General features: G+C 36.2%; 1 protein-coding gene and 1 long non-coding RNA gene across 4 annotated transcripts in view; one reads left to right on the forward strand and one right to left on the reverse strand.

Annotated features, from left to right (window-relative positions):
• Positions 1-26,621, reverse strand: part of LOC120884889 (uncharacterized) — a 61,335-nt gene that overhangs the window by 17,275 nt on the left and 17,439 nt on the right. For 2 of the 3 annotated variants that reach the window (XR_013428960.1, XR_013428958.1), the window contains one exon: positions 15,622-15,683. This is a non-coding gene — a long non-coding RNA (uncharacterized LOC120884889). Of the gene's footprint in view, positions 1-3,925; positions 4,009-15,621; positions 15,684-26,621 lie in introns of all 3 variants that reach the window. The other variant, XR_013428959.1, reaches the window with a different exon arrangement.
• On the forward strand, positions 10,626-16,597 carry Tmem17 (transmembrane protein 17). Its single transcript, XM_005322053.5, has 4 exons — positions 10,626-11,039; positions 14,174-14,277; positions 14,437-14,550; positions 15,458-16,597. The coding sequence occupies exons 1-4, from the start codon at positions 10,940-10,942 to the stop codon at positions 15,734-15,736; spliced, it is 597 nt and encodes a 198-aa protein (XP_005322110.1). The 5' UTR covers positions 10,626-10,939; the 3' UTR covers positions 15,737-16,597.

Below are 26,621 nucleotides of genomic sequence, written 5' to 3' on the forward strand. Positions count from 1 at the left end.
TGAATATAATTTGAGAGAGAAATATACAGGAATAAGGAGCAATATAAAGAGTAAATATCTGGATAGAAAATAAATCTGGATAGATGTAAATGCATATTAACTGCCTAAACTAATAATAACATTGTGGTGTTTTGATTATATGTAGAATTAAAATATATGACAATATTAACACAAAAGACGGGACAGAGGAAAGAACAGCCTGAAGTCCTTACACCATAATGAAAATGGAAAAATATTAATTTGCATTTAGATTTAAGGATACATTTTACCTCTGGAGTAACTACAAACAATAAGAAAATAATATATAATTAACAAGTTAATAGAAAGGATAAAAATAATTAAAAATATATCCAAAAGAAAGCAAGAAAAGAGAACAAAAAAAACAGAAAAAAAGTGGGACAAATAGGAATCTGGTAGTAAGATGATAGGTTTAAACTCACATATTTAAATAATTATTAAAAATATAAATGAACTAAAAGACAAAATTGTCAAAATAATTGAAAAAGATACTTTATGCTGCTTACAAAACACATGTTAAGATTACAGAGAGTTTGGAAGTTTGCATTCACAAAAAGAAAGCTAAAGAACAGAGTATATTTTATGACATATCTAGTACCACATAAGAAAGCAGCACATTTAAAAATGATTTAAAAAATCAATTAATCAGGAAGGTATAACAATTTCAAATTTCTAACCTCTTAATAACATGGTTTAAAATTATCAGAAAACATTCTGACAACTAAAAGAATATATGGACAAATTCACAATCAGAATGGAAGATTTCAACATATCTCTGTGACTAATAGCAGAAGAAAAGAAGATTTTAACATAATTAACAAACATGGCCTAAATAACTTATATAGATAGGATATCAAACAACTACAGAAAACAATGTTCTTTTCAAGTATACCTGAACATTTGTCAAAATTGATCATATGCTCAGCCATAAAGCAAATTTCACAAAATAGCAAGGGATTGGGATAATATAGAGTATGTTCCCTAACCACAATGGACTTAAGCTAGAAATCAATTACAAAAAGATAATTAGAAACTCCCCAATGTTTGAATTGAAAAATAATGCACTGCTATGTAATTCATGGGTCAAAGAAGAAATCTCAATAGAAATTAGAACCCATTTTTAACAAAATATAATGAAAATATTACATATTAAAATGTATGGAGTACAGTAAAAGACAAAGGAAATTTCATAACCCTTAATGCATATATTTTTAAGTCTGAAAATCAGTGATCCATATGTCCATCTGATAATTCATACCAAAGGGGAAAAAAACAACAACAAAATTAAACCCACACAGAATAGAAATAAGGAAATAATGAAGATTAGAATATAAATTATTTAAACAAAAAACAGTAGACAATACCAATAAGCCAAATACTGTTTCTTTGAAAAGACTAATACAATTGATAAATTCCCATCAATATTGATCAAGAAAAAAACAAAGATACAGTAGTATAACTTTCCTTTATACACCTGTGACTACACCACAGTGAGTCTCACCATCGTGTACATCCACAAGACTGGGGTCCTAATTGGAATAATATATTTAATGCATGTATAATACATCATAATGGACTCTACTGTCATGTATAACTAAAAAGAACCCATCTGAAAAAAAAAGAAAGGAGGCACATCAATATAAATTCTACCAGCATTAAGAATATAATAATAAACAGAAATTATAAAACTACATGTCAATGAAATGTCTAATTCCTAGACATATACAACTTACTAGGGTGAAGGTAAAAGGGGAATAGAAAATCTGAATAATTTTATACTCACAAACAAAAATTGAGGGGCTTGGGGATATAGTTCAGTTGGTAGAGTGCTTGCCTTACATTCACAAGGCCCTTGGTTCAATTCCCAGCACCACAATAGATAGATAGATAGATAGATAGATAGATAGATAGACAGACAGACAGACAGACAGACTTGAAAAATTTAATCCATAGCCTTTTCACAAAGAAAATTCCAGGCCCAGATGGCTTCCCTGGTGCAATCTTTCAAATACTTTACAACAGAACACCAATCTTACACAAATCCTTTCAGTGAACAAAAAAAGAAAGGACATTCTCAACAATTGTATTAGGTCAGTACAACCCTGATACCAAAAGTTGGCAATAACATTACAAGTAAGGAAAATTACAGCCCAGTCTCTCTCATGAATGTAAATGTGAAAATCCTAAATAAAATATTAGCAAGTCTTATCACTTGTAATAGCCCAAAATGCAAAAAAAAAAACACATTTCATCATAATTTGTATGGATAAGATTCATGATATATTCAAAGAGCAGAATATTAAGCAGCAATTAAAATGAATGAGCTATTGTCACCCATGACATGGATGAATCTCAGAATTGTAAAGTTGAGTCAAAGAAGCAAACACAAAAGGTGCATAATGTAGAACTTCCTTTATAAAAAAAAAATAATATCATGCAAAATTAACCTATAAACACAGAAATCAACATAGTGATGATTCAGGATGAAAGGAGGATAATTACCAAGAGACATAAAGGGGTGCTTCTGGGATATTGATAGTGGGGTGGTCCATTTCCTGATCTGGGTGCTGGTTACACAGGTGGGTTCACTCGGTCAAAATCAGGAGACTCTGTGCTTATGATTTGTGCATTTTTCTGTGTACATGTTACACTTCAATTAAATTTAATTTAAAAAAAACTTTCTTCAAAATATAGAACCATTCTTGCTTGAATTGTTACTGCTCTCACTGGTCTGTATTATTCAGAATCAATCATTCTATTTCTCTAAAAAGCAGAACTCTGAATGTAACTACTTTCTTCAGGATTCCCAATTCATCGTGGTGTAGATGTGAAATGGCTTAATATTTCTAATAATCTTTCCCCATTAATTATGCTAGCTAACTTGTTTCTAGGTGTCAGCTCTTTTAATCATATCCTGGCTTGATTCCATTTATTTATCAGCCCCTTCAAGTTATTGAGATCATCTCATTCTAGCATAAAAGGCTCAATTTTGTTCCCTTTCAACTTAAACATCAAGCTGAATCTAAAACCATTTTTCCCCCCTTTCATTACCTCCAGACTTACTCAAAGGTAGAAATTTGCTGCTAGTGGCTTGTGGTGTCTATGCCTGTGAGTGAGGGGGCAGGTGCTCCGCCGTTTACTACTTTTCCTATCCTTTTAATTGGTGCTTCTCTTCTGATATCAGAGCAGAAGAAATGGGAAAGTAGATATCTAATGTGGCTTCACTAGAAAGGTTTGATCCCCTCTCTTTAGGATTTCTGCTTTCCTAGTTAGCTCTGTGAAACTTGTTGTTCTCCTATACTGGAGAGAATCCAAGCATTCCTTCTTTGAAAAGGGCCTTCTCACTGCCCGTTTCTTGAAGCACATCTTGCACGAACTTGACCTCTACTTGCCCTCTACTTGCCCTCTTCCAGGAGAGATCCAGTTAGCAGCCTCTGCTGGAGTGGAAAAGTAGTCATCTTCCCTCAGCCAGGCCATCTCTTGGTCACACCTCTCTTTGTCCTAGTAGCATCAAGCACTCATTCAGGAGAGGTAGGAGATGAGATGACCACCAGTCCTTAGCCTACTAAAGTGGGGAGGGTCAGGCATCTCTAACTTTATGAGCAAGTGTCTTCAGGATGCCCCTCTAGACTTTGAGGGGAAGAAGTTGGAAGGTCCTTGCTTAGCATTTGGATGGCCATCTTAAGTGACAGCTGCCATTTTAAGAAAAATTTCCACTTTCCTGCCCAAGGACATTTCTGAGAAAGGCTCACCACTCCCTCATACCTACCCCACCCTGAACTAGAGGCATTAGGACCTGCTTGGCTCTAATCCAAAAGTGCCAAACTCCAAGCCTGTGTGGCCTCTCTCCATCTTTGGAGAGATGGCCTTTATCTGTCAGCTCTGACAAATAAACTCGCATGTGTACCTCTGCCTGGTCTCCGTCTTTCATTTCTCACTTGCCCATCTCCGGGTTCCTTGCTTTCCTTTCAGAAGTATCTCCATCTCCTCCTGTACAGTGAGAACGGGGAGAAGGGAGAGAATAGAACAATCTCATGAAGATTACACTTCACAAAAAGCTGATCTCCTGCTACCCTCTTCTTCCTTATACTCCAAGGAGTAGGAATGAGGTGGCTTGGGGAATGTTTATCATAGGGTAGTTTCCTTGTATTGACATTTCTTGTAGGGTGGCCTAACTATAGGTGGTCCCTCAAATTAGAATACCTGTGCTTATCACCTTCTGTGCACAGCTTTAGACTTTGGCCAGGGCCCAGGGAATATCCCTATTGATATCCTATTACACATGTCTCCAACCTCCTTGAACTTCTGTTAATCTTCACAGCATGTGTTGAAGACAAAAGAAAGAAAGAAAAAGAACAATTCTGTATTAACTCAAAATACAGTGGGAAAGAAAATGGGATATAGGAATAATTGCAATGATTTTCTATTTTGCAAAGCAAACATCTTCAAGAAAATATGGAGAGTTGGGTTATTCATCTATACACATATAATGAACAATTCAAATTTATTTGAACTCTTTACCTGCATATACACTTTTTGTTTTAATATCAATTTATTACATTTGTACTTTTACAGTCTTGATGTAATTGAAGATCAAAATTAAACATGACTAAGCAATGTAAAATACACTGTTGAAGACCACTTATACCATTTATTTAAAGCACACAACTACAATTTAAAACAATCCATAAGGAACAGGAGGACTGGGGATATTGCTCAGTGGCAGAAAATTAGCATGCATGAGGTTCTGGGTTTAATTTCCACCATCACAAAAACAAACCAAAAAGCCCCACAAGGAACTGGGAATAATATATCAATAAGTGGTGTAATATTTTATTATAGTCAATAACAAGTAAAAAATAATTTTCTTCCAGAAAGAGAAATATAATTTGTACTTTATACCTGTAGTATTAAATGTGTTTAGTACAGTAGGACTATTATAGCTAAAAATGGAACTTATTCAGTAAAATGGCCATTGTTTTTAATCAGAATCCTATTCTCTTGACAGATCTGAGGCTTCCTTAAGCAGGGTTTTGCTTTTCTCATCTTCTTCCCTCGGTGTGACATTCTCATCTCCCACATAGTTTGACACACAGAGCAGCTGCTTGATACAGCCGATGAGCAGTGTGGTAGGCTGACACAAAGAAATGCCACAGAACCCGAAAACTAGAATATAAACAGCATTTTAAAAGGGAAAGAATTGTCTAATAAAAATACTCAATGGGGATGACTTTGAAGGCAAAGTATTAAAGTCAGCCTTGAAATATCACTTAATATAGTATAAAAAAAATTCCTTTCATGAGATTTTACTCTCTCTGTAATTCATAGTCTGGCTCTTTCTTATAAACCTTTTAAAAGTGCTGTGAATAGAATATATTATATGAAGAATTCAAAAAGCTTTGATTATTCATTAATAATTTGGGGATTATAAGATTCCATTTCAGGTTATTTAGAATAGCTTTTTTTAAATGTGGGTGCTGATGTAGAATCATATATAAAGATATTATACCCAAATATATAATTTCTTTTAAATTTATCTAGATTGTTATAAATGTCTTCAGACTCACTTTAAAGCAATAAACTGAATGACATATTCATTTAAGATATCATTTCTAAACGCTTTATTAGTATCAAATGCAAAGAATTTGTATCTTTATTATAAGCAGTAATTTAAATCATTCCCCATGTCATTTTCTTGTCACATAAAGATACCAAACAACTTTGTCCCTTATCAAACAGAAACAAATCATCACATTAGCCCCAATTTTTTGTGAAAATAAATAAGTAAACCATAAATATAATTAAACTCCAATGAAATACATTAAACAATTATTATATAAGCAACTGTTCCTCTGAACATCAGCAATGGTACAAGAACGAAACAGTTTAATTCAATAGGGCTATTTATTAATCTTGCTAGGAAGGATTCCTATGATTTTAAGACTAGAGGCTCTCTTTAGATCCCTACATGAGTAGTGGGTCTAGCTTGTGAGAAACCCAAGCTGTACTAGTCCCTGATTCCCTGAAAGTGGATCCCCTCTTGTGAGTTTCAGAATTTCACAAATGTGATTGCCTATAAAAATTGTGAGCATCAACTAACAAAATAATATTTGGAAAGTTTTTTGAGTCCTTTGGGCCATTTGTGGTTCTATTATCAGCCAGAATCTAAATTTGTGAAAAGAAACCAAGAGGAAGTTTCACCCCACATCAGACAAACTTTATCTGTGTCAAACAGCAGGACTGTTATCAACCACATTGCTCCTCTCAAATTCTCTCCTCTCATTTAGTTTTGCACCGTGATTGCCTTTGCCTTTCAATTTATTTTTAATAAAATTTTTCTGATTCTGAAATGCATGTTCATTATAGGAAATTTGAATAATATAATTAACAGGAAAAATATCCATAACTTTTTCAATGTCTTCTGCCTGGGTTTTGGTGAAATAATTATAATCTGAACAAGGTGTTCCACACTTTCTTTCAATGCTAGAGGAAAAAAACATCTTTAAAATATTTCACTCAGGGGCTGGGGTTGCAGCTCAGTGGTAGAGTACTTGCCTAGCATGTGTGAGGCACTGGGTTCGATTCTCAGCACCACATAGAAATAAATAAAATAAAGGTTCACTGACAACTAAAAAAAAAAACTTTTTAAAAACATTTCACGCAGGCTTTGATAAATTTGGCTGAAAAATGGACTTTTTCAATGATTAATTGCATTTACTAGGAAAGTAATAAAATATTACCCAATAGGGACAGTTGAATTCACAAAATTAAATGCTAGCAGTATTGGGCTTAACTGTAGGTTAACTGTTTCTTCTTCATAGATGTTGAAATGATAGCTATCATGTACAGAGAGTTTTATTTAATATATAATTTTCACATTAACCACAACTATATGATATCATTATTCCCACTTTACAAAACAAAAGTTAGAAATCAATCACATAACTCTTAGGTGGTAAGCTGAGAATTCAGGGGGTTTGGACTCTCTGCTTCCAAGGGCATTTTTTCCACAACAGCCCAACAGCTGACTATGGGTATCATAATCCCTAATCCTTCCTCCTTTTAAATAAATCTAATAGTAATAATGTTGGAAGTAACATCTTGTATAAAACTTTGTTTCTATGATTATTTTCTGTAAGCAGAGCCTTAAAATTTCTATTATGATATTATAGGCAGAAACACTTTTTATAGTGGATTAATATGATATTTATCAATCATATATTAATAAATATATTAACCATATATTATAAGTAATTTTCTATGTGTTGTGGAAGATACAAGGAAATAGCTTGAATTCAAGGCATTTACAAATTACAACTTAAACATACGAAACTGCTTAATTTCACAGGATAAGGATATGTTTAAAATTTTTTCTTAATTAAAGTTATGAACAGCACATAATCTTAAAGCCCCTAGGAGAACTACATTCATTTCTTTGAGTGTGTGTGTGCATTTTATTAATTTTTTAGTTGTTAATTAATTTTACAGTAGAATGCATTTTGACATATTGTACACAAACGGAGCTCTACTTCTCATTCTTCTGGCTGTACATGGTGAAGAGTCACTCCAGTAGTATAACTATAAATGTATATAAGGTAATAATGTCTGTCTCATTCTACTGTCCTAGCACATGCCAGGCAAGTGCTCTACCACTGAGCTACAACCCCAGAAATCCTCACAGCCCCACCCCTCTTTTCACTCCCCTCTACACAAACCAAAGTTCCTCCGTTCTTCTCTATCCCCTACCCCCTCCCCCACTACGGATCAGCATCCACTTATCAGAGAAAACATTCAGCTTTCGGTTTTGGGGGATTGGCTTATTTCACTTAGCATGATATTCTCTAATTCTATACATTTACCTACAAATGCCATTTCATTCTTCTTTAAGGCTGAGTAATATTCCATTGTGTATATGTACTACATTCTTTTTTTATCTATTCATCTTTTGCAGGGCATCTATGTTGGTTCCATAGTTCAGCTATTGTGAATTGAGCTCTATAAACATTGATGTGGCTGTGTCATTTTAATATGCTGATTTTAAGTTCTTTGGGTATAAACCGAGGGGTGGGAGAGCTGGGTCAAATGGTGGATTCATTCCAAGTTTTGTGAGGTATCTTCTTACTGCTTTCCATAGTGGTTGCACCAATTTGCAGTCCCACCAGCAATGCATCCCCTACATCCTCTCCAACACTTATTATTGCTTGTATTCTTGATAATTTCCATTCTGACTGGAGTGAGATGAAATCTTAGAGTAGTTTTAATTTGCATTTCTCTAATTGCTAGAGATGATGAACAATTTTTCATATGTTTTTTGATCGATTGTATTTCTTCTGTGAAGTGTCTGTTCAGTCAGGCAGGAACACTTTTAAGGTTGTTTGTATATATTGTCAATTGCCTATCTCACTGTGATTGTCCAGATAATAACTCAATCAGCAGAACATGAGGCCTCCAGTGTTTTTTAATATCTATTTTTAGTTTCAGATGGACACAACACCTTTATTAATATTTTTTATGGTGCTGGGAATCAAATCCAGTGCCTCACGCATGCTAGGCAAGTGCTCTACCACTGAGCCACAATCCTAGCCCATGAGGTCTCCAGTTTTACTGTGCGCTTTATAAAAATCTTGGTTCGTTTAATAGATGAAAATGGATCTTGGTTGTAACATTTATTTATGATTGTTATAATTCACTGTGCTTTAATACATCAATTCTCCCTTCTACAGAGTAAACTTTATACATGGGCTGACTAAGTGCTTGAACTAGGACTGGGAAGCCCTGGGAATACTCAAGAGGCCTTTTCTTCTCTTTATTTCAGTCAATCATCACTCAGTTCCAATTCTAAAGTCCATCCCTGACCTCAAGGAGCTTGTGGACTAGCAAGAGAGACACATAAGCAGAAAATTTACAGAACAGAATTACCAGCACTGGGACCAAAGTAACAAGAGGAAAATGCTTTGGGAAACACAGTGGAGGGCACCTAAGCCAGCTTTAGAAAGGTCCTGGAAGCCTTTATGGAGATGCTGCGGCCTGCACACCATCTTGAATGAAGCAGAAATTAGCCAGCTTTTCCCTGATGTCCTCAACCACAATTAACTGCTTCTTCATCAATATTCTTTTATTAGTTCCCATGTCTAGTACTCTCTCACTGGACTGGGCTTCTTGATAGGAAGGGACCATGTCTCTAGTTAGCCTAGCACAGTCCCCCCAAATGTAGTGGAAATGCAATAAAATTTTGTTGAATTATTTTTAAATTCTAGCCAAAAAAATTTCTTACTATACTTTCCTCTTGACATTTGTATGAATATGTGTGATTTTCCTTTTGGTTTTTTAAATTAATAGTTTGCCACACACCCATCAGAAAGGCTGAAAGAAAAAGGATAGGGAAATATCAAGTGTTGGTGAAATATATGAAGTAAAAGGGAATTCATACATTGCTGGAAAGAGTAGGAATTGGTACGATCCTTTTAGAAAACTGTTGGCAATCCCTACTAAAGCTGGGTCTTACAGCATCTTCTCTCCAGCAATTTCCACTCAACACAAGTGCATCCATATGGCATCTTTTTACCAAAAGCAGCACTATTTATAATTGCTCCATACTAGTTGTACATAATGTTGGGATTCATTGTTATATATTTGTATATGCACACAATATAACAATATAATATGGCCTATATAATTCCCCAGTATTTCCCCTTTTCTCTCTTCCTTCCTCCCTGGGGTCTACTGATCTCCCTTTGATTCTCATAAGATCCCCTCCTTCCATTTCTTTTGCTTTTTTCCTCTGTAGCTTCCATATATGAGAGAAAACATATGACCCTTGACTTTCTAAGTTTGAGAACCAGATTTTATTTAAAGTTCCTACTGTGTAATTGCTTTAATATGAAGTATAAAAATTGGTAAAATTGTCCTATGCTGAGAGACATAAAGGGAATAGGAAGGAAGAGCTCCCCGGGATGCAAGTAAGGATCAGGTTTTTTGTTGTTGTTGTTGTTGTTGTTTGTTTTGTTTTGTTTTTGTGGTGTTGGGGAAAGCACTCTACCAACTGAGCTACATCCTTAGCCCTTTCAGTTTTTTGACCTAGATGTCAATTCATTCAGTTTGTGCCTTTCTCTATATTACACTTATATGATTTTATTTGTTTAAGTAATATATCTTTTTATTTAAATAAAAAAATTTTTTTAGTTGTCAATGCACCTTTATTTACATGTGATGCTGAGAAGAGAACACGTGCCTCACACACATGCTAGGCAAGCGCTCTACCACTGAGACACAACACCAGCCCCTAAATAATACATCTTAAGAGAAAGCAAGGAAACACAAATATGCCCCCCCAAAAAATTTTTGAATCACCCACAATTCCACCATCCAGAGATAAATTACTATTAATATTTCAGATTATTTCCTTTCAGTCCTTTTTTGTTTTCTTAAAGCCAGTGAGCTCACGCACACACTCCATCTTTTCCGTACATTTTACACACACACACACACACACATACACACACACACACACACAGCTACTGAGTCTTGAACAATCTTTAGGTTCAGCATTCATTCTATATTTTTCTTTAGAAAGGCTGCACTAATTTACAGTCCCACTGGCAAGGTTTGAGCGCGCCTGGTGGTGCAGTCCAACCTCAGGTGGTTTATAATGACTTCTGATTATTTTTAAGACGGTGGGGCTTAAGACGGGACTAAGGGATCTGCCGTCTGGAGCCCTGCTGGGGTGCTGGGCTCCTAGGGCCTGGAACCAGCTCTCTGCCGACCTCTCCCTGCCAGGCGCTCGGGCTCCAAATGAGGCTGCCAGCGCGTGCCCGGGGTCCGCCGCGCCTCACACCGCCGGGTTGCCGTGGGAACCGCGGAGCGCGGCTGCGCCAGCGGACCAGCCAGAGTCTGAGGGGGCGAGGGACACTGAGGCCCAAACATGGAGCTCCCGGATCCAGTGCGCCAGCGGCTGGGAAACTTCAGCCGAACCGTATTCAGCGACTCCAGCCGGACCGGGCCGGAGTACAGTGAGGGTCCGGGTGAGTGGCCGAGGCCCGATGGGTGTGGCCGCGCGGGTTTTGGAACGTCCAGATTTTGCCCGGACCTAAAATGGCGATTTCGCCTTCAGCGGGTTCTCCGCGGTGCGGGGAGCCCCTTGGAGGAGGAGCTGGGCGCGGGTGCTGAGGCCGGGGCCGGTGCAGGCCCCCGCCTCGAGCCCGGCCTGGTCTGGTCGTGTGCCACCTGGCCGGTGCATTGCAAGCGCGGCAGCTGAGAGAGTGCCGCGTGAGCTGCCTGGGAGGGGACTCAAATAAAAATAAAAACGCCTCCTTCACAGCACACCCGTCCGCCAAAGCCAACGTTGCTTTTCCTCTGCACCGCCCGCCGCTCATTTCCAGCCAGGATCGTGGAACCGCCAAAGCATCTCCCCTTCCTGACCCCTCAGACCCCACCCCGGTGACATAGTCTTGCCTTTTGCCCTTTTCTAGCAGAAAGAATACGTTCCGCACGAGGCCGTTTTCCAGCAGAAGAAGTGGAAAAAGAAAGAATTTTAATGAGTTATTGTAAACCTCCATCCACTGGAGTGTCAGCTGCCATACTAACGAGGCCTTCATCAAAACTCCCATCTCCCCTGCCTCCTTCTCCTCTCCTATATATAACTCTTCCTCCAAAATCTAGTAACAAAAATACCACAACGTAAAGATGCTACATTCAACCTGATGACAAGTGAAAATACAGTTTCCTCCGAAACAGTTTACAGCCCTTAAATTATGATGATAGACAGCACACTGTCAACCAAACCTGTGTGGTTTTCATCCTTGAGCTCAGCAGGGAAACAGCACGCTTTTCCTCTGCTTTAGGAATTTTTACAACGGGGCAGAGAAAGGCAAAGTTAGTTCCCATGATTGGATCTTGTCATCGTGATCACGTGCCTAGTCCCCAAATGTGGGCCTTTTTATGATCTAAAATGTGCAGAGAATAATGTGAAAAATTAGGTTTTGTCTTTTGTGATTCCAAGGGTAAGGATTAACAGACACTAACATCTGATAATACAAGGCATTAGGGGTCAGCAAATATTTACTGAAAAGGGCCAGATAATAAATATTTCACACTTTGCAGGCCATATGTTCTCTGCAGCAGCCATAGGCAATAGTAATTGTATGGGCATGACTCTAAACCAATAAAACTTTATGGACACTGAAATTTAAATTTCATATGTTTTTCTAGTGTCACAAAATATTGCTTCCCACCGCCCCCCAACCTTTTAAACATAAGAAAAACTACTTTTAGCTTACCAACTGTATGAAAATAGGCAGTTGGCCAGTAGTTTGCCTGCCGGATTATATAACGTTTTAATTTAAATTCCATTTACAGAACTCAACATTTTGCAAAATTTAGTAAATTTGTGTCTTGTGCTTTCAAAGTTCATTTACATATTAATTTGATTTTGAATTGCATGATTATAACTTTGATCTGCTGAAATATAGACATAGTGTAACTTTTAAGATGTTCATGTAATAAAATTGTAACATAAAAAATTGTTCTTTGCGAAATTTTAACAGCCACTGCCCCAAAGTTTAAACTAAAATTTTCAACTTAATTAATGCATTATTATTTTTCCACATTTTCTTCTTTGTAGATCTGAAATAGTTTTGATTATTTGTATGTATTAACAAGTTCATATCATTCTCAGTTCACACCTGGCCAAGAATTATACTGTTGTTATAAAAAAAAAATACTGGACTAGTGAGTTTTCTTTTGACTTAACCGATTTTTTAAAGAATTCATTCCTTTATCAGTAGTAATTTAGTAAATTGGTATAAGCAAAAGATCATAATAACCAGGTATATTCTTGAAGCTAAAGGAAACCATTTTTCTGTGAGAGACCATGGTTATTTCTTATTTAAAAATTACTAAATGACCCATAAATATTTACGTATGGGAAAAGAAAATAGGAATGTTTTTAAGAAATTTACATTAGACCTTTGTAAAACCTTACATTTAGAGCAATCAATTTCAAAATATATATCAGCTCTTAAAAACAGTTAGATTTAGGAAGTATCTTGTAGGGCTCAATTTTAAAAAGTTAAATTCTTAATTTTGTGCTCTTCTCCTTTACATGAAAACAGAAGGTATTGTGTGAACAACTTAGATAAATGAGACTTACTATCACAATGGCTACCCTGATAATGAATATTTATGTTTTCATCAAGTCATTCTTTCTGCTTATGTGTATTTGGTATTCACAAAGTACAAAGCAAGATACTCAGTTCTATGAGGGTCTCAAATCTGGGTAGGATATGTCTGTGCTTACAATGAAACTATATTCACATAGAAAAGGAAGGGGGACAAATATTTGTTGAGTGTTTACTAAGTGTGCAGGTGCCAAGGTGAAGTAATTTGTATTTCTAGTCCTCACAAGCAGTGGGTAAGGTAATTGTAATATCATTTTATAGATGAAATTAAGGCTTTAAAAGGTTAAATGATTTATCCCATGCCTGGCATCCAGGCTCACAGGATCGTGGGGAGTTCTGGGTTTACATGGACCTAAAGCCCATGGTCTCTTCAATGTACTAGACTGGGTGAGGGGAGAATGGTTCTATGCCAGCACTGTCATACACAGTATAAAGTAATAAGTACCTAAAAGGGAAAGACATTTCTGCTGGGGTGGGAGAATATGATCAAGAAAGGATTTATGGGAAAGGTAGCATTGGCTTGGGCATTAAAGAATGCATAGGATTAGGGTATGTGCCTACAATTTGAGGAGATTAGCTTTGTATGGGATTAGTTTATCTGTGATTCATTTTTATGTATTTATGCATTCATTTTATAGACTTCACAGAAGTCTACAGAGGAGGAAATGATAATTATTATCTGTTCAACAGGACTCATCTTGATATTCCACATTTAATCTATACCAGTAATGTGCAAAAAAGTCAGCAGACTGTAATGGCAAGATAAGTAACTGAAGAATTTGAAACATACCCCCAAGTAACCAATATTTGAACTAAATGGTGTTAAGATGAATATACCTTTTACTTTCAAAAATTATAAAGAGGCCTAAAATTTGTAGTTTTATTGAGCCAATATTACAGTTATGGATTCTCAGGAATGAAAGGATTTATAGGGCAGGGATCAGGATTAAGAGTTTGTTCCTTTTCTCTTTCTTCTGTAGATAATGAAATGGTCTCCAGTTTGGCATTGCAGATGTCGCTTTATTTTAACACTTACTTTTTCCCACTTTGGTGGGTGAGCTGTATTATGATGCTTCACATGAAGGTAAGTCTGTGCTTTACCACTGAGGGTTCTTCTGCTCATCCCTGACATTGTTCCATTGTCAATAAAATTAAAGTTCTTAATCTTTTTTTTAAAAATCTCAGGTCAGTGTTACTGTATGTGAGATTTTACAAACATGTTTTCCTTTTTTTATGTTTTCAGTATTCAGTTTTGCCTGATTACTACAAATTCATTGTGATCACTGTTATCATCCTAATAACCTTAATTGAAGCCATCCGGTTGTACCTGGGCTACATGGGAAACCTACAGGAGAAGGTAGGCCCTTCCCTTTCTCTTAGGGCTACCCATAAATGCAACAAGGTTTTCATGTAAGTACAAGGCATTGAGAGGTGGTGGAAGGAGCACAGGCCTGAATTTAAGGCCTGGCTCCAACTTGACCGCTCCTCTCACTGAAGTCTGTTTGCTGAATCTCTTGAGCTCTGGTTTCTCTAAATATAAGATGAAGAAAATAATATTAATTTTACAAGCTTGTTGAGACTAAGTGAAATGATTTATGTAAAGTATTTGGATATAGTAAGCAATTAAGAATTGATAAGTTTTCATCTTCATATTGGCCTTGAAAATACTTGGTCAATTAAATATGTCTGTTTGGATCCTGAATAAGAAAATGAGAAAAATCCTAAATTCATTTCCTTTGCCAGGCCCATGTTTTTTGAATCATTGTACTGCCTAAGCAAAAGCATTTGCAGTTACCAGAGTATTGGGATAATTTTGTGGTTTTTTAGGACTTCATAATTAGGCCACACCCAGCATATCTTACTGAATTTCTTGTCATTTCTTAACACAGCAATCCATTCCAGGCCAATGTGATGATTTCCAGTTGAGTCATGCTCATTTCACATGTTTGCTTATTTGCCTTCTTCCCTCTGCACAACTTTAAAAGAATAGCTCCTTGATATCTTTCTTTCACCTCCCCTAACATTGTCTTCTTGTAGCATATATACATATAAATGTTGCATTTAATCATTGACTAAAGTGTACTATTCTAGTCCTGTTTTTATTACACAGTAAGATCTCTAAGGACAAAGACCATGTCATATTCCTTTTGAATTACTCTTAGAGCCCATACCATAGGTTCATAGTAGTGCTAAGTACTCATTTATGTGTATAAACAAAACATTGCATTTTCCTGATCTAATCATATTTATGTGTATCATTGCAGGTTCCTGAGTTGGCTGGCTTTTGGCTTTTGAGCCTTCTACTACAGTTGCCTTTAATTCTTTTCTTGCTCTTTAATGAAGGCCTAACGAATCTGCCCTTGGAAAAAGCAATTCATATCATCTTCACTATCTTCCTTACATTCCAAGTTATTTCAGCGTTTCTTACCTTGAGGAAAATGGTCAATCAGTTGGCAGTTCGTTTCCATCTCCAGGACTTTGATCGGCTGTCTGCAAACAGAGGAGACAATAGAAGAATGAGGTCATGTATACAAGAGATTTGATTCATTGCTATTAAGTGAAAATCTGAAAGATGATTTTAGAAGACTACAAGAGTTAGGGGGAAACTCAGAGATATAGCATGAAAAAAGGACAAAGCAAGTTTTTTGAGTTGCGTGCTATCTAGCTCTGAAACCCCCAGATTGCGGGGCAGTAAGACCTTGTACAGTACACAAAAGCAGTATACTGATCCTAAGACCTAGATGTGTCCACCTGATGCTAAAGTTTTGTTGTTGTTGATTTTTTCAGGTGTGTAGGTATCTGTCTATTGTAGTTGTGCTTACCAGTTTTACTGTAATATTTCTAGTTAGAATCTATAACTAGAAGTGTGTATGTTTCTATGTTTCAATGATCAATATTCATTGAAGAGCTCCTATGTAAATTTGTCAGTTACCCATATCTTGGTTGTACATTTGACCATGTATCTTGAAATGAAAATGGTATTAGACTATATGTATAAACCAAGAGACCAAATCTTCAAGTCGGCTAGGTTAAATTAAATTCTAACCCTCATTTTAGTGTGTTATAATGAGATAAAGAAGAAGACAGGTGGATTATCATGGTATTTAGGAAATATTTTTGTGATAAAATTGTAACTTTCATAAGCTCATTTTCAGTATTTGTGATGATGGTACGCAAAATGTTTTTACAATAAATTATAAACTATTTATGCTAAAGGATAAGCAACAGATCATTCCTGTGTTGTGTAATTCTATTGTGCTATGGTTTTGTTTTGTTTTGTTTTGTTCTGTTCTGTTCTGTTTTGGTTACAGAATTGCAGGGAAATGAAGGAGAAAAAAATGTCAGAGCTCCATCTATGCAGCAGATTCTGTAGTAAACACATTAAATTAACCCTTGTGATATCATCTACTAGATCATTATTCATTGAAGAGCTCCTATAGATCCATTAAATTCACAAGAGGCTTGATTTGAGAGCTAAGTTGGCCAAAGGCTCATGATCCTAAATGAGCATGTTTCTTTGCAAATAGAAGAAAGGAATTTAAATAGATTAAAAAGAAAGTTGTGTGGGTATATCTGAACATTATTTTCTAGTGATATTGGGTTGTCTGAAGGAACATAATATTTTTATCTTAGATTTTCATTCCTACAGGGAAGTATACCTTTATACATAATGAATTTTACTGAAGGAATAGTAGCTATTTTAAAAGCTATCCTAATTTTCTTTTTCTTTTTTTTGCAATTCATGCTTTTCTTTGGGTTTCCATAATTTGCCTTATTCATTCTAATAGTGCTTACTTTAAAAAAAAGTCTTTGTTTTCCATTCATTCTTGATTATACCTGATCAAACTATTGTGCTAATTTTATTATTTCTGCTTTTTATTATTATATATAAGTTTAGTCAAAGATTTTCCCCCATGCAGTGACTAATTAGTCTTTCTCAGAGTACTCATGAGATATACTGTAATAATTTGAAATTCAAAATATAATTCTCTGAATATTTTTCAAGACCTCACATTGTTTGCATTTATTTTTCAGATAGAAACAGATGATTCTATAAGAAAACATAAATTTAAATCTACAAAGCATATAAATTAGGATGATCCAGAAAGACTTTACTATTTCCAAATTGTTTCCGGAGTTTTATTTTAAATAGCAGAGGCTTGGGTATATTTAACCCTAAGTTTATGATTAAGAATTTAGTTTATGATTTTAACTGAAATGTTAGCCATTATAAAAATTCTTAAGATGGTAAAAATTTTGAGAAAATGGTTTGCTTTATTAAAAATTTCAGATACTTTTGCTGTAATAAACACATTGTTTAAAATACAGAGATAGTAAGGTAGGAACAAAGAAACAAAGAATGAAATTTGACACCATGACCAGGTCATTTGTTTCTTATCTAATCAATAACCACGACTTTTGTGTTATGCCGAGCAAGTAACTTTTCTTGGAGTATTCCTCATTTTCTATCTAAAGTGAATAAAATTGAGGTAGAGCAGATATTTACATGTTACCACATTCAATGTCTAGGCAGTCTTCATCTTGATTTCATTTGAATCTTTTTATATGCTTTTCTACTTTTCTACAAGGGCATGACGAAACTGTTCTGAAATTTTCTAGATAAGATGTTGAGCTTTACAAGTATTTTGTTTTCCACATATTTTCTCTCATTTGTTTTTTCTCATCAGAGATCTAAGTAGGTATGAATTCCTTTATATTAAAATGATTTTAAAATATTGAAATTTATTACTTTAATATGTGTTTGAATGCATGCCAAGTATATACAAGAAATACTCAAGGGTTCACATACAAGATGGCTTCCAGTTCTCAGGGTTATGATATTAGGAAGGTAAAACATTTGCACAACAAATGTTTTTTAGCAGGGAGGTATACTGAATGAGTTATCAGGGAGGTATACTGAATGAGTTACTACCCCTTTAAGTACCTGAGGATAATAAACCCTTGGCTTCCCCTGCATTCCTCTCTGTGCTCATCCAGGTTAGCACATTAGCTTTTCATCAACATTGATTAGCATCCACAATGAAAGGGAGGAGTCGATATCAGGTTAAATGTATACATGCTCTCTCTCGCCTGCCAGTACAAACAAGAAGTTGATTGTCTGGTAGAAAAGACAGATAGGCAAGTGAGTGATCACACTGTGTGGTGAGGCACAGTGGATTACAGAGAAAGGGATGTCTCCATGAGACCAAGAATCCAGAAAGCCTTCTCAAAGAAAATGACAATTGAGATCTGAAGAATGAGTGGGTACTTAGCGCAGGAGTGAGAGGTAAAGGCAATAATGACTGAGTACCATAGCAGGTATTACAAGAAGTTTGGGCAAAACTGGCGCAAAGAGAAGAAATGACACAGAATGAGGCAGAGAAGCTTGGGAGGTGCTAAAATAAAGATTTGAAAATTCTGAATCCCTGAATAGATTAAACAGTGCAGTATCATAAACTTATTTGGGTTTCAGAAAGATCTCTCTGAAGACAGTGTGGGAAATTATTTGAAAAGGTTGGACTAGAGGTAGACCAACAAGAACTTGAAGTACTTTAGGAGACAACAAGCTGGCCTGGATCAAGTCAGGGACAGTAAAACTTGACACTAAAATAGAACCTACTAAATTTTTAAAAAATAATTTTATGGTTTAAAATAGGTATTGAGAACTCTTTCCCAATTCTTCCTTTCAGAGATGACTACAATGGAAAATAAAATGACATACTCTCTTTGCTTTCCTTCCCCAGTTATTACATTATTATTAAATTTAAGTTATGCTAGACGTAATCTACTTACATTATTCTTATTTGAATCAGTTAAGATTATAGTTTATTAATTTTGGCAATGGGAATTGAACCCAGGGGTGCTTTACCACTGAGCCACATCCCCAGCCCTTCTTATTTTTTATTTTGAGACAGAGTCTTCCAAGTTGTTTAGAGCCTCATTAAATTGCTGAGGCTGGCCTTGAACTTGCCATCCTCCTGCCTCAGCCTCCTGAGTTCCTAGGATTACAGGTATGTACCATCATGCCCAGCAAGATTCTAGTTTTAAAAAATTTAAATAAAAATCACAAGATTTTGAGAGTGGAAAAAAATCATCTGTTGTTCTACCATTCCAAAATAGCAACTGTTGGCAAAAGTGCTCTGTAAGTGCTTTTTTAAAAACAATTTTACTGGACATGATGGCATGTGCCTATAATCCCAAGCAATTCAGGAAGTTGAGATAGGAGGATCTCATCTTCCAGGTCATCATCAGCAACTTTGTGAGATCCTATCTCAAAATCAAAAATAAGAGAGGCTGGGGATGTATTCAGTGGTAAAGCACCTCTGGGTTCAATCCTCAGTACTACCAAAAAAAAAAAAAAGATGTGATCATAGGCACTTTCAATTTTGTATCCTGCTTTTCTGAGAACAGTGTAATTATTTACCCATGTATCTACATTGTCACATTGCCATCATCTTAAATGATTGCACATTATTTTATCAAGTACATGGACCATAATTTAACTTCTCTCCTATTATTGCGTATTTGTATTGTTTTCTTCTTTTGCATATACACACATACATATATACATAAGTATAGCTTTTTACATATCTTAGGTGATTCTGGTTTTTTTTTTTCTTTTTTGGTACTAGGGATTGAACCCAGAGACACTTAACCACTGAGCCACATCCCCAGTCATTTTTTAATATTGTATTTAGAGTCAGAGTCTCATTAAGTTGCTTAGAACCTGACTAAGTTGCTGAGGCTGGCTTTGAACTCACAATCCTCCTACCTCAGCCTCCTGAGCTGTTGGGATTACAGACATGCACAGCCACGCCCGAGTTAGGTGATTTTTTTAAATTAATAAGCCAGATTATCAGAAGTAAAATTGCAGATCATAAGGTATGAACATTTTTAAGGACTCTTAGTACATATTGCCAAATTATAATATCCACTTTCTATCATTTGCTACCCACTATTCTAAAAATGATACAAATAATGTTCCGACAAGGACGGGCTCATAGACTTTGGTTACCTGTTTGTATTGCTGAGTACCTACCACAGGAGCATTGAGTCTCCTGAGAAGGAGGAGGAAAAAGAAATTTAAAAGCTGTGAAAGGAGAAGTGCAAAGAATTAAAAAAAAAAAAAGATTTTTGAATTAAGGGAAAACTGATAAGGGACAGGAAAAGGATTAGGCAAGCTGGTCGCAGTCTGCAACAGACAGTGAGATGTGACACAATAAAAACTGGGTCATTGAGTTGGGACAGCCTTAGGACATAAAAAGACTGAAATGAAGTAAAGCTCTGGATTACTTTGTTCTTGAATATTGAATTTTTTCAGAAGCATGGAGCATGAAATATTATAGTGATAAGCCAAGATTGGAAACATAGCCAAGAAAAAGAGGTCTTTAAGGGATTGTTTAAAATGTGCTGAAAGAATAATTTGGTTTGGTCTTAAACGGCTCAAAAAGTAAATTGACATAAAGCTTTTGCATAGCAAAATAGGCATGGAGGCAGAAAACAATGAGGCAAACAGAGCAGTTTACCCTGTACATTTGTTAGCATGTAAAGGGTTAGATTTTGGTCATAGAAAAGATTAGAAGACTTAACTGCTGTATTTTATAAGAGCAATTAACACTAATTTGTTATGAGTATATATCTTTATTCTAGTTTTAAGAGACTATTAATTTTTGTATTTTAAGTCCATAAAAAATAAAACTAAATATTTACTAGAATTGTAAGAATCATTTAAAAAATATTACCTCCCCCACTCCCCTACCCCGCAGTGTTCAAGCATTTTAAAACACTCAAGTCCTAGAAACTGTGTTTAAATACAAGTTAAACCCCAAGGTTTAAATTTTGATGCATAGATAGATTTGCACTTTCTGAAAATGAGGCTATTAGAAATCAAAGATAGGAAAGGACAGAGCTCCTAGAAGCAAGCTACAACCCAGAGGATAGCATGGAATATATAATCCATGAAAAACCAAAGACATTTGGAAATCTATCAGTGTGCTCAATCTAAACAAGCCCCACAGCTGAACATCCTCGCTGAAGGGGGCTTTTTAACCTAGGGTATACAATCACAAGGTCAGGTCTCAGCTGTTTGTCCTCCACTGATCCACAGACTTAGGTGTTCAGCATCAGCAACATTAAAAATGTAGACTTTTGAAAACAATGATCAACCAAGAATGGCTCTAATAGCACTATATTTAGCTGATAGTAAAAGTGGTATTATTGATTCATCTTTAAAGCTTTTAAGTTCCTGATCTTGAGTTATTTATATTCTAATTGAAAATACAGTGGAGACATTGCTTAATAGTATAGACTCAAGGAAGAATGCTTAATATTCAAGTTATGTGCACATTTAATAACTATTTTATAAATGCTTGATTCATTAGTACCTAGAAGTACTAAAATGACTACTAGAGAGAGTAGATATTTAGGACTTTGCTTCAAGTAGCTTTCCTAAAAAGAATAAGAGCTTATTAAGAGTCAAAATATTTGCTATTCTAAAAATTATCTCTCCTTAGGGTCAATAAACCCTTGCTAGAGAAGGCTGGAAAGTTAACGACTGAATGTTCAGTAAATTAGAAAACAGCAGCAAAAGATATGCTTCATATTTTTAGAATGCTATGACTTTGTTCTGCAAAGTAAACTTAGTTTAATTAGCTCCAACAATATCTTATCCACTATGCCTTAACACTCCAGGACTAAAAAGATAAATAGCATTGAGCCCTTGCCCTTCCAGCCAAGGTCTGGCAGAGGAGAGAAATTTAATGTACCACAATGCCTCATGATAGTATTGTGACAGAGCTATGTAAAAGGTGAAAATGAGTGAGGGGACAGGATAGTCAAATGGGATAGATGAAACAGGATAAGCAAAGGCATAGATATTTGAAAATATAAGGCCTAAATTGAACCAAAGGTGAAATTTTTGCATCAAGAAAATATGAAGTGTGTAAAAGGGGAGGTGTTGAGATAAACTGAAAAGACTGGCATCAGGATGTTATCAGTTTTTTCTGTGATGCATTATGATAAAGAGTTTGAACTTTATGCTGTAGGCAAGAAATGGCATGTCTACATTTAAACAGAAATTACAAGGTATTGTTGTCATATTTGAAAATGATAGATAGCTGAGAGGGAGAGCTAATTTGATAGATGATACAATCACATTTCAAAAGAATCTCATAAAAAGCTGAACTGCTAAACCCAAATTCATTTTACACACACACACACACACACATACATGCACACACACTCACACACACATCCTCCTCATCTGTGCACTTCACTAATTCAGAATTCTGTGTTATTTTTAAAGGGAAAACATCTGGTGTTTCAGGAGATGACCTCAATTAATATAATTAATATAAGCATATATTAATAGAAGTATAAGGACCAGATCATGAAGGATAGAAATGCCACCGTTCTCTTTCATGTCTCAACTCCACAGTGCCATCCTAGAGTTGTACTTAGTGAGACTCTAAAACCAAACCTAATCTTAACACTGATCTCCTTAAAATTTGTCAAGACTCTCATTTCCTGCAGAATAATAGCCAAACTCCTTAACATGGCACATCCGGCCTCTCCACACCTCCCTGACCTCATCTTGCTGTCACCTGCTCCTCCCATCCTACACCATTCCAGTTCCCCCACTGCACCAGTCTGGGTTTTGCCAACAGATTTTTTCCTTCCATACTTATCTCTGCCTAAAGTAAACTTATCCACAGCATGAAACTCTCACTTTTTTTTTTCTTCTTGGCAGTACTGGGGATTGAAGCTAGGGCCTCATGCTTGCTAAGCAAGTGCTGTATCACCTAGCTACATATCCAGATCTTGCTTTTTTAAAAAATACCTGGCTCAACTCTCATGTCCTCCATGGTAATTTCCCATTGTCTCCTACTTCCTGGTAAACTTGTACTCTTTTCTATATCTTTGCTGAACATACTCTATTTTGACATCTAAAACAATTACATTTTACTTATTAGGCTCCTTCTACTTAATTGTAAGGTCTTCATGGCAAATATCTTACTCATTGTTAAATTTCCAGTGCTTAACATACAATAACTGGTCAATAAGTATTTAGTAAATGAATGAGTGGACTTATTAAAGGAAATCAGTATAGCACAGTAAATAAAAGGATGGGCTTGCAGGCAGATAGACAAATATTTAAATCTTTGGTCTATTTATCAATTTAGCTAAGTTATTTAACTTACCTAATCCTTAATGTCCTCATCTTTAATATGGGTACTAATAGAGCTTTTCAAGAATTAAATGAAATATGCATGGCATAGTAAGCTTTCTGTCACTGTGACAAAATACCTGAGATAAGCAACTTAAAAGGAGGAAAGATTTATCTTAACTCATGGTTTCAGAGGTCTTAGACCCCAGTCACTTGGCCCCATCATTGTGGCGAGGCAGAATACCAAGGGAGGAATGTATGGTGGAGCAAAGCTGCTCACCTCATGACAGCCAGGAAGTAAAGTGAGGGAGAAGAAGGGTCAGGGTCCACATATACCCATCAAAGTCACATCCCCCGAAGACCTACTTCCTCCAACTGGGTCCATTTCCTAAAATTTCTGCTATGTCCCAGTAACATCATTATCTGGGGACCAAGCCTCCAAAATATGAGCTTTGGGAGAACATTTAAGATCCAAACTGTAATACACTCATAAATGGAAAATATTCTTATTATAAGTTTATATCCTGGAATTTTTCTAGGTAGTTTAATTCCTTCTAAGTCTTTAAACTCACCTTGTTGCCTTATGGACCCAGAAACTTTTTTTTTTTTTTTTCTGGTGCTGGGGATTGAACCCAGGGCCTTGTGCATGCGAAGGAAGCCCTCTACCAACTGAGCTATATCCCTGGCCCGTGGCCCAGAAACTTGAACCTCAGGCTTGCTTAGGCATGGATTATGATATTTCTATCTAAATTGATAAGAGGCTCAAAATTCATAACAGCAGCTTTATCTGGTCTGCAATGAGTACAGGCATAAAACACTTTATCTGAGGGCCAAGTCCACTTGAGAGATCAAGTCATAATTGCAGAGATTGCTTAGAAAGCTATGTTTCAGAAGAAGGAAATTGGGTATTGGTGTGAGGATGTTCTCAATAAGCTAATATTTATTAATAAGAATTAGGGACATTTCTATATAGAATATGTCATATCCAAGTCCCTCCACTCCCTTTGTCTTAAGAATGATGATCTTGAGCATTTAAAGATTTTTGGAAGTCATTGTTGATGTAGGGAAGAGGATTAGATACATTGTATCAGGAGGCCAGCTAATTACTTCTTTTTTAAAATTTTAATATATATATATTTAGTTGTAGATGGACACAATACCTTTATTTATTTTTTTGTAGTGCTGAGGATCAAACCCAGGGCCTCACACAAGCTAGGTGAGTGCTCTACCACTGAGCCACAACCCCAGCCTACCAGCTAATTACTTTGGTTTTGTTTGTCTGGAGGTGTTAAGTACAGCTTGGTTCTTGGCTCTTATATCCAGCAACTCAATTTTGTTAGTGTATCATAACTAAACATACTCAAAAGGAGTAACCATAGTAACCAAACTCACAAAAGATTGATATACAGACCAACTACAAATGCATTCATTTATAATGCAAAACACAGTTGTCAGTATATTTTCTTCCTGTGGGAAGTCATTTAAGTTGCTTGGGATCAAAGAAATGGATGTCATCTAGCTGCAGTAACTCATCCCTGCTCTAAAAATGGGTCTGCCAAGAACTGACTTTTTAAATCCACACTGATCAAGGCTCCATGTCCCTATGACTAAGGAAATGCCATGAGCAATACCAGGGAAGCCAGAAATGTCATGGTGTGTGTGTCTGTGAGAGAATCCCAGGCACTGGGTGGTGCTCAAGGGGAGGTTGAGAGGAAAAGGGGTGGGCAAGATGAGACTGAAGAAGTAGGCAAAGCCAGGTCATGGGTTGTGGAAAATGAAAGGAGTGACCAGGATGAGGCAAAGAATTACTGAGGGGTTCTAAGACCACTGAGGCTGAAGACCTATGCAGTTGGGTCATTTTCTATATCTATCAGGGTAACTTTGGGCAGAAGGCAAATAGCTGATCCAAAGTATATGGAGTATATGGAACAGTGGAAGGACAACAATATGGAGATGTCAGGTGTTGTCAAGAAAGTGGCAGAAGAAATTAACTATGGGGATCTCTACAAGATGAAAGTGAGCAGGTGGGAGACACAGCTCAGTAGCAAGCAGAGTGCTTGCCCAGCATGCACAAGGCTTTGGGTTCAATTCCCCAATTCTAAAATAGATATATATATATATATGAATATAAAACTCTGAAGAGTAATCCCCTGAAAAGGGCAGGGCAGAGGTCTTGATGAGGTAGAAAGCAAGTTTGAGTAACTGTCTCCCCTGACCAGTGCTTGTGCACTTTGTAATGTTGACTGAATATACAGATGAAGGAATAATCAAGCTGCTAGAACTCAGAGCTCCTGTCTCCTATTCTTAATGTACAGTAGTTTCTTTTTAAAACTCCCTACAGAATAGAAATGCCACATTTAGTCATATCTGAATCTTTATGGCATGAAAAATAATCCTAATTTTAAAGCCAGTAACCACCCCTATACTAAGCATAAACCTTCAATCTGGCTAGACTCCCCAGACTAATATAAATAACAGCCACCATTTAATTGGACGCCTGTGATGTACCAGATGCTGTGCTGGGGCTTTATCAACATCTCATCCAGTTCTCATGACAACTCTGCAAGGCAGACACCGTTCCCATTTTACTGAAGCTAAAACTGGACTCAAGAAATGTTGCAGAACTTGTCCGTGGTGGCACAGCAAGTAAATGAAAGACGGGGATTTACACATGACCCTATGTGGCTCTAACGTGCTGTTTCACTGTGCAGGGCTCCCTCTCCACAAACACTTGGTTCCAAAATGTATTTAGGTTAATTTAGACCTGTACAAACTAGACACCAATGCAGGAACATTGACACTATTTCTCAATTTGGACCCCAGACCTCTAGGAGTCAATGAAAGTAGTTATAAATATATATTTTTTAAATTCAGAAGCTACTGTCATTGTTATAAATAAATAAATAAAATCAAACATATTTACCCATGAAAATCCTGATCAAGAAAATTGAAAAGTCTGGATTTTTTGCTTCAAATCGGAACTTTGCTTCAGTCATTTCATGTTGATCAAAGTAGACTGGCAGTTAAAGAGATGTGTGTTTGATTAATTTTTTTAATGGGAAAACCCTTTGGAACACTGATTAAAAGGACTGCCGTTTGCTGAAGTAGGTCCTTGTGAAATGGTAAATGCTTTCAGGTGCTATCTTATTTACTCCACCAAGCTATTGTAAGAAAGGGATACATTCTGAGAAATGCAATTTCATCATTGTGCAAACGTCGGAGAGAGTACTTAAAACCAACAAGACAAGTTTTACCATCTCTAG

Source organism: Ictidomys tridecemlineatus, chromosome 12, assembly GCF_052094955.1.
Source record: "Ictidomys tridecemlineatus isolate mIctTri1 chromosome 12, mIctTri1.hap1, whole genome shotgun sequence".
Classification (NCBI taxonomy): domain Eukaryota; kingdom Metazoa; phylum Chordata; class Mammalia; order Rodentia; family Sciuridae; genus Ictidomys; species Ictidomys tridecemlineatus.